Raw genomic sequence first — 9,749 nt, 5'->3', positions numbered from 1 at the left:
TTTGTAAGCTTATAAATAAATTACGCTTTATTGTTCAGTGGTAGGAACTCAGAACATATCCAATGAAAAAGATGAGTTCCCCATTACTAAGCTTGACTTAAAGAGGGCAAATTAGTCATTTGGCTTATGCAGCCTTGGCCTGAGCTACATGACGTAAAAACCCCTCTTTATGTGGTTTAGGAACCCTAAACAACAAATTTCAATATGCAAACATATTCCAAATTCGGAACCTTGATTGACGTGGTATTGACGTTAGTTTGCTTAAGCCACGTAAATGGGTTAAAATTATCAAACTGCCACTGCTTGTTCAGAGTCACTTGTTTCGCTAATTTATTGATTTTACACTCACATTCATTGAAATAAAACAGAAAGACACAAAGAACCTGAGAAAGCAATGTAAATCAAAGAACCTCAAAAGCAATGTAAATCAATAGAAATTAGAGAAATTAAAGTTTCCTATAGACATAAGTCCTCAAAATTATATACAAATTGAAGGGGAAACATCAGTTAACTAGGATTAACTTCATTTCTTTGTGTTTATTTACTGTGTCAGTCTGCTTGGTGACTCTGCGTCTCTTAAAAAGTTAAAAAGGGACAAAAAACGACCGCCTCTCTTGCTGCCAAAAGTCCTCTGTTAATTAGGGGATACTATGGGAGTTAGGATCAGAAGTCTAGACCTCTAGGAGAAATAATGGTGGACCAGTTTTAATGGGTTTCAAATGAATCTAGGAAGGTTTTGCTGAGCCTTTATGGGGGGTTCCTCAGCTCAAATCTAATGTGTAGGTTAAAGGGGGTTCAAAAGTGGGTCCAATGGTTGTTAGTCACTAGAATTTGGGAATTAAAAGTTATCTGTCAAGGGCAGAATTAAGTTATGATCAATACTTAAAATAGAGATGGAAGTCGAAAACCAAACATTTTGAGTTTGGATCTGCTCTATGCAACCTATATCTTTTGCTTGTACAGATCGAGAGTTCCAATAAAAACTATTAGCAGGATGGTTGCGAATGTACCAGTCTGGAAACTTAAAATAGAGCTAAGGACTATCAAGTGATTAAAAAGGCGGACCCAGGCACAGACTCTCTAGGGTCCCAATGCTGAGTCACCGAGTCCAACTCAGAATTACGGAGTTGGACTGGAGAACTTTTAACAAAACAAGTTTTAAAAAAGAAAGACTCTGGAAATTTTGAGGCTTTTTCACTAAGAATCACCAGGCTCCTAGGCTAGTTCCTGTGTGGGACCCACGAACTGCCAAATATAGCTGATCATTTGCAATTATAAAAAACATCAATGCATTCCATGGGTTGTGAAAAATAATTAGGTATCTCATACATATATCAGGTATTTCGAGATACTGCAGGCGACTTTGGAGGACTGATGTGCTTGATGACTGGCGTCAATCACAGGAGTATTCAGTCCTCAAAGGAACTCTCGGGTTTTGCGGGTCTACTGGGAACTTTAGGCTTGCACAAGAGTTGAGGCATTGACAGGTTAACCACTCATAGAACATCAGCCATCTAAATATAGTGTGCCTGTAAATTGACCCTACTAAGAGAGAAACAAAAAGTTGTCTCACTCGCCTCCACTCATTGTCATTGGACATATAATGATTACATCACATGCAACAATCCCAATTCTCTTCTTCCCATAAGAAAAATATAATCATACCCTACTTGAATAAAAGCTTGGACTTGAGTTTGCCCCATCATATAAAAGCTTGTTATGACAACTGTATGATCTCTGTGCGTTGACATCAATTCTTGGGAAATTTAATAAAATACCTATAACAGATGAACTATTTAACATTTCACTCATTTGTAACTGTTCCAACTCAAGCCCATGTATATTTTGAAATAAATAACGGACATGGGTAAAGTGTTAAATTGTTCATCTCTCATGGATTTGATGACATTCGTTAAACCTTTGCACCATCTTACCATAACTGCAAACAAACACTACTTAAAAGTAAGAATCCTAGGAAAGGTAAAATGCACAAGTAGTTGACACTTGTTGACGCAAACCAGCAAAACAAACTCATTTTCTTCTAATAGAACTAGCAAAAAGGTCCACATAGACTAGTTCAGAAAGCCCTAGCAAATTCTAGAGAATTTATATTGAACTACAGTTGACAGCGCTAGAGTTGTACACACAAATACAATTTTTTTCTTCACACAATTTGTAAATATATACACCTTAACAAAACAAACAACAATAGCAGATCACAAATAAAGCAACATTAAGGAAACTCCAGCCCCGGAGGTGTTGAGAAAGCAAGGGTGACACAACAAATGAGGGGCTGAAAGAATTGACTTCTTGCCTCCACTCTACACCAATACTTCACCAGAGAGTTCAGCTGTTGGAATCATCATGTAAACACTGAAGTTAATGCTTTATTAACTTCTAACAATAACTTCAACTCCTCTGCACAAGACACGACTTTGTCCCACATGTAACCCATTGGATTACCACATATCCCACATTGGAAACCACATTGAATAGAGAATAATGCAAACCTTCTCTAACAGTACATATATAGGATCTAATGCGGCTTATAGACATAAATACGAGCAAAGTACACATACACGATGAGACTAAGGGTGCAGAGCAAGGCCAAGAGCGAGTAGAAGTAATCAAGATGCGCCCTGTTAATATTATCAGAGAACCAGCTCTCTCCACCCCCTAGACTGCTCAGCCCATCTATAACTGAGATCAATATACTGCTCAATAAGCTCCCCAACCCAAAAACACATAAATAAATGGCAGCTCCAACACTACGAAGATCGTTAGGCATCTGGTTATAGAAAAACTCCTGCAATCCCACCACTGTAAACACATCAGCTACCCCGAAAAGCACATATTGAGGGATCAACCAAACAATACTCATTGGAATTGTTGTATTAGGAAGATCAAGAAGCCCATAATCAGCAGCAACTCGAAGCCTCTTCAATTCCACTAAGGCAGCCACCACCATTGCAATTGCTGAAACAAAGATGCCAGTTCCTATCCTCTGCAAAGTAGTTATTCCGCATTCATCCCCTTTGACTTTTCTCGCCATGGGGATAATAAGGCGGTCATATAAGGGGACCACAATAAGGGCAACCACGTTGATGAAGGTTTGGAGAGCGGCGGGTGGGACCATGAAGGTGGAGCCCAGCTTTCGGTCCATAGTGATGCCTTGCTTGGTAAAGAAGGTGGGTGATTGGGCGTAGACGATTGTGTAGAGCAAGCAGCTGGCCCATATAGGAACCAGTCTTAGCAAGAGCTTGGCATCCTCAACTTGACGAACACTGCATAGTCTCCACTTGTTCTTCTTTGACACTGCCCTGTCTTGCTCATCAGGAATGGCTGCTTTGTCCAGCCATCTTTCACCAGAACAAGATGGCCACAAGAACCAGCTTGGGAATTAGCATTAGGCTTTGTAGAGAGAGAGAGAGAGAGAGAGAGAGAGAGAGAGAGAGCAATATTTCTGCAATTTTAGGTTTACAAACTAAAAGGAGCCATGAATAACAGGCGTGTTTAAATGTAATAATATATGGTTGACCTATCTTATAAGTAAATTTGCAAGAGAATGCAAATAATAAAAATAATAAAACCCTACTCTAGAACCAAAATGAAATATCAAAAAAATGCAAAGAAATATTGTGCTTAAAAGAACTTTTGGACATTTCCATGTAAGTACTCCTGCAAGTGTGCGTATGAGAGAGCGACTCATTTCAAAAAGTAAGCAAGGTTACCTGAATTGGTCGCCACGAGCGCGGAGAGGCCCAGGCAGAGCAGACCCAGATGCCCAAAATATCTCGGACGCTGTCTCACCCAAATATGACACATTACGCTTTCTCACAGCTGCAACAAACACCTGTGCAATCTCAGTCATGGGGCTTAAACCCACCTGTTTTAGCCTGTACTTCTTCCTACCTGCTAGAAAAACCAAAAGTCCAGCTGCCATGGCCACTGCAGGTATGCCAAAACCCCATCCCCAACCAATGTTATCTTGCACATACATCATCACTGAAACTGCCAAAAGACTCCCATTTGATATCCCAAAGTACCACCAATTGAAAAAGGACTGCTTCCACATTCTCTCCTCTTGATTGTCCTCATCGAATTGGTCGGCCCCAAATGCTTGAACACAGGGTTTGTGACCCCCTTGGCCCAGTGCCACCATGTATATTGCAGTGAAGAAGAAGCCCGCTTGCCCTGCAGACGGCAAATGGCAGAAAAATCTCCCTCCATTGTAGACACAGGACACTGGTGGACGGAGGGAAGGAAGAATGGCTGATAATGTAAGCATAGACAAGCCCTGCAACTCTCAGGCCATCAGAAAAACCCATTGGATTCACATCCTTAGTATCTACAGCAAATAATTATCCTCACGAATGAAAATTAAAACTCATAAGGAACATTGTACAGAATTATTTTATAAAACTAATAACATAAATAAGGTCATTGACGTAATAGGTGCAATAGAACCCAACAAAAGAAAAAATAAAATAAAACTCCATGACAAGTAATGCAAACTATTTTCAATATTTTTTCATGACCGGGTCATTTACATAACCAGATTCTCTCATTGTTAGTGAAGAACATGCCAAATGACTATTAAACTTGACTATTTGAGAGTTTGGATGGCCCTGTTCATTATCTCATCCTAAACCATGAAATATCAAAGTTACAAAGCAAATCTGAAAAGCACATTTTTATGGTATTCAGATAACTAAGGGGTTTCTTTGATCACAATAGTAGATTACTTTTGAAATCTAGAGACATGCACTTCATTGAAAAACCAAATGGTGTTGACAAACATTAACTCAAGGTTAATTGATATTGGCTAAATGACGAAATATCAATTTATTTTCCATAAGAAATTGAAAATCAGAACACCAGAGACGAATACTGGCTTCGCAATACCATACAACTAATACGCTATTGAACGAAAAGGAGTTTTTGTCATAAAAGTGTTCCATGGTTGCTAGGTCTATAGCATAGCATTGTATGCAAGGTTAATTGATATTGGCTAAATGACGAAAGATCAATTTATTTTCCATAAGAAATTGAAAATCAGAACACCAGAGACGAATACTGGCTTCGCAATACCATACAACTAATACGCTATTGAACGAAAAGGAGTTTTTGTCATAAAAGTGTTCCATGGTTGCTAGGTCTATAGCATAGCATTGTTTGCACTGTGCAGAGGATGTGCTCAAACCCTTATGATAGAAAATAGCCATCAGTTCCAAGGAGTACAGATTTAGTGCTCTGAATGAAACAATTGAATCTATAATGATAAGTAGAAGTTGGGATATTAGTAACTCTGCCTAGAGGGAAAAGGTTATCGGCAGGAGATGACATATAAAAGAACACTAAAGCTAGATGGTAGTAAATATAAATGTAGATCATGCGTTAGGTTTACTTAGAATAATCTGAATCATGATTGACCATGATGAAGCTTTTCAAACCCACAGCGAAATTAAATCAGTAGAATGTGTTGTTGAGTATTGGTTTTGTAAATTCAAGAAACCTATATAATAAACTTTGAAATTTCTTCCTTGATGGAGAATTTGAAAATATTTGCATTAAAGGGTGATATTGAAGTTGAACAAAGAAAAGAAACAGCAAGATGTTAAAACATTAGTCCATGGGCTTAAGCAGTTCTTGAGGCAGCAGTAGCATCAAGAAGCTATTTAAATCTGCTTTTAGTACATGAAGTACACATTGGATATGCAAGTAAAGCGCAAATAAAATTTCTGCAGCAGATAGATGACAGATTGATTAAAATATCTCTAATCATCTCAGAAACTAAGTCATGTTTGAAAATTTACTGTGTATAGAAGACAAGGGATGAAGCTTTTGATATTAGGGATGGAGATTTTAATATTAAGGATTCAGTTACAATTTCAAAAAAAAATATTAAGGATTCAGTTTTATGGGAAAAGATAAAGGAAATCTGAATGTTTAATCATACCATAGTATTTTTCAAAGAAGTATAGTATAAATGTTTTGAAGCCATTACGAATTCCATTGATAAAGGTGTATAGAGGCCACATAAGGCATGAGTGCGAAATATCAAAGGAACATATTCCATATGCAAAATCAATCAGTGCTTATGCACCCAATCAGATTTATGTTATAAAATAAGAACCTTTACTAGATCTCACAACTCCAGCATGGAAAAATGGCAAGCACAAAAGATAATGTTTATTTTGGAAACTGTTAAACGCTTGTATTAAGCACAGAAGATAATGTTGATATATATAGGATAAAGAGCATTTCAAACTCTGTCCAGAAGGACTAAAAAAACCCAAAGATATGGGAGTGAAGAATAGGGAGGTGATGACAGTAAAAGAAAAACACTAGAAGGTGACTTGGAATAAGTACAATCAAGAACACCATACATAAAATTGATATTCAGTTACAACCATAAAGAAATTTGTTATTCATTTGCTTCTTTTTTAATTACCAAGAGGTGTTGTGGCTTCATGGTGCCACAAGAAACAGGACTTCATGGCGTTTTAGATAATGGAGTCACAATGCATCGCCAATTGAAAGCAACAAATTAAAGAATTTATGATGCTTTAAAGTCAGTAAGCACATTTGGTCAGCCTATTTGTAGTAATCAAGCTAATACTAATGTTATCAATCATTCAAACATACAATCTCAGTGAAATTACACTCGAACAGGGCGCCATTTTGTTGCATAAGATTGACAGAAGATAGAGATCATTTTAACATATGTTAAAGAATCAGAAACTAGAAAATAGGCCAAGTAGGACATATAAAAATTGCGTTTAATCATAGTTAGATTTGCCACTAAGACTCTTTGTGGTTAATATCAACATACATGAAAGTGATCCTCTACAATTCTCTTGATGCTTAATGGTAACTTATGGGAATCAGGCATACAATCTTCAACTATGAAATAAACTCACTATCAGTATATATTTTTCAAGGTAAAAGAAAAACAGAGAGAAGAGACTGACCATGACATAGATGAAAGACGAAACGATGATGGTGGGGTAGCGACCCATGTAGGAGTCGGCGATGAAGGCACCGAGGAGCGGGATGATGGTGGCGACTCCATTCCAAACGTTGACATTCTTAGCAGCTGTGGCAGTGCTCTGGTGAAGGTAGCGAGTGAGATATGTCATCATATTCGACGACGCCCCATTATACGCAAACCTCTCTGCAACTTCCACCCCTGCAAAACCACCACCAATTGAAACCAAAGGAGAGAGAGAGAGAGAGAGAGAGAGAGAGAGAGAGAGAAGCGGGAATTGTGACAGTGAAGTTGAGAGGAAAAGGGCATACAGATGATGTAAATGGCGGCACTCCACCCCCCAGTTGCAGAGCGGCCACGGCCGCCCACTGCGGCCTTGACTGTGTCAACATCTTCATGTAATAAGGGAGAAGATGAAGAAGGGTCCTCTGCTAATGGCGACGAACTCACCATTGTTCTCTGCTCCTGCGCCTTTTCTCCAAGATCATGTCGCCCGCAGAGACTATCATTTGCGTATTACTATTGTCTCGGAGCGCATATACTATGCTCTGGCGGGTGCACATTGTACGCCTACTCTCTCGGGCAGATTTCCTAGAGGATCTTGAGAACCACTCAAGAATGGGTGTGGTTTTCTTATAAGGTTGCAACCTTAAACAATCCAATTAAGGCGCACCTCCAAATTTTACATAAGGTGTAAAAAATTCTTAGGGTTATCTGAAAATCTATTTTCATATCTAATTATAAAATTTTAAACTCAAAAAATGGTTAAAATCAAAATAGATCTATAAATATATGAAAATCTTGTAAATAGACAGTCAAGATAATGTGTTGTACGATGTACTATTTTTGAGATTCAAAATCTTTTTTTTTTTTTTTTTCGTATATGTAAATATCGATGTCAAGATAATCAATTAGAGTGTTTTTAACATTAAAACAACCTTTTTATGATAGATATTTAGGTGCATCTTTAATTTTATATTTTAAGATTGCAACCTTATATAAACTTTTTTCCTTAAGAATTACTGGGTAGTTAATTCTAAAACTAAAATTTAAAATTTAAGTCTTGTTACACTTAGATCTCGCTCTCAAATAATCTATGCATAGTCTCGAGACTATTTTTTTCAAATGAATAAAAAGAACGATTTGGAAAATTTTTATGGGAAAGGTTTCTATACTTCCCCTACCGCATAAAAGATCTATGCTTCCCCTACCATGCAACTGTACAATTTTGGTCAAGAGAGTCACTCACCATTTGATATTAGATCCGACGTCTCCAAGTAATTTATTTTTAATTTTTTTTATACGAATTGTATGAATATGATTTTGAACAAAACGGGTCAGTTACCGATTCTAATACAATCCAAATCAATAACGGATCAGTAGACTCGGTACCAATATCTAAGAGGACAATTCCGACCTGACTTGGCGAGTTTCTCATCCAAGTACCAAGACATTATCCGCTTTATGCCAAAGACATCGGACCATGAGGCTAAAGGACAAGACCACGACCCATTACTCCCAAATAAAACTCACGTTTGAGACCAATGGTAATTAAATAATTGATTCGAGAGATCTCATTCAAATCACAATTAACAAGGAATAAAAAACTAACCCTTAAAAATAAAGAAAATAACTTTTTTTTTTATATAAGATAATTTTGTGATGAAGCCAAAACTTAGAAGGATAGGAGGCCACGAACTATTTATAAATATATTAATTCAGTTTTTTATTCGTCATAGAACGATAGATCAGGATTTCTATATCCGATCCCAACTAATTGAAAAAAAACTTTTTCGATGACTGGTGGTAGAGTGTGGCATGATATAAAGTAAAAAAGATTCCATATTCCTCCATAAGCTTATTGGATATTTACTCCTTCAAAGTAAAATCCAATCCGGAAGCAATTGCGAGACCCCAAAATTTGGGATTGTTAGTGGCAACCTCTCTTTATCCATATGCTAATCTCAATAAAAAAAATAAAAGAAATTTCCTTTTCTATGCACTGGAAGAAATTATAATGTCTCGAGAATGTACATAGATCTCATTAACCTCAATAAAAATTGAACACTCTTTACATGCTTCTCCTACAGCATAAAACTTATATATTTCCCCTTATCCAACCGCCCATTATGAATGGAGGGCTAAAATTGCTCCCATCAAACTATTTTAGTTTTAATGTTTTTTATATAGATTATTTTGACACCAAATTTTGGATATCCAATCCTCTATTAAACTTGCACTAGCGAAACATATAAAAAAAATATTTTCAATAAAATGACCAAAATACCCTTAAAAGTTTCAAGGGGTATTTTGGTCATTATATTTTATCTAAAAATTAGTTTTAATATTTTTTATAGGTGTGCCCCAATGACAATGTGGCACAATGGTTTTATCTCATGATTTATCTTCTTTTGTTAAGCCATGAGAACCATACAACCATTTCTAGAGTGTCTATTCAAGCATGCAAACCATACGTCTTACAGCTCGGTGAGCTCGGATACACAAATCATGGCCCATAGATTCAGGATTTACTAAAGTTTTAGCAAAGTTTTACATTGGTTGTGTACATAACACAATCCACGAAAGTCTTCACCTTTTTTAGACCATGAATGTGTTAGATATAATTTAAATTTTTAAAAAAGTGAGGTGAGCATTTAAAGGGAAAAAAAACACTTAAATCTTGCATAACAGTGAAAAATGATTTATAAATAAATCGCTCAAAACAAGAAAGAAAGAGATTAAAAAGCGGAAATACCAT

At 36.8% G+C, this 9,749-nt stretch overlaps 1 protein-coding gene across 1 annotated transcript; it reads right to left on the bottom strand.

Annotated features, from left to right (window-relative positions):
* Positions 1-2,076: 2,076 nt before the first annotated feature.
* Positions 2,077-7,504, bottom strand: LOC18432900 (protein NRT1/ PTR FAMILY 5.10). Its single transcript, XM_006842997.4, has 4 exons — positions 7,303-7,504; positions 6,975-7,192; positions 3,732-4,297; positions 2,077-3,359 (listed from the first exon to the last, which is right to left on the bottom strand). The coding sequence occupies exons 1-4, from the start codon at positions 7,442-7,444 to the stop codon at positions 2,537-2,539; spliced, it is 1,749 nt and encodes a 582-aa protein (XP_006843060.2). The 5' UTR covers positions 7,445-7,504; the 3' UTR covers positions 2,077-2,536.
* Positions 7,505-9,749: the final 2,245 nt, after the last annotated feature.

The sequence above is a fragment of the Amborella trichopoda genome, chromosome 11 (genome assembly GCF_054954075.1).
Source record: "Amborella trichopoda isolate Santa Cruz 75 chromosome 11, AtrichopodaSantaCruz75HAP2 v2.0, whole genome shotgun sequence".
Lineage (NCBI taxonomy): Eukaryota > Viridiplantae > Streptophyta > Magnoliopsida > Amborellales > Amborellaceae > Amborella > Amborella trichopoda.
This window is presented reverse-complemented; position numbering and strand designations above follow the sequence as displayed.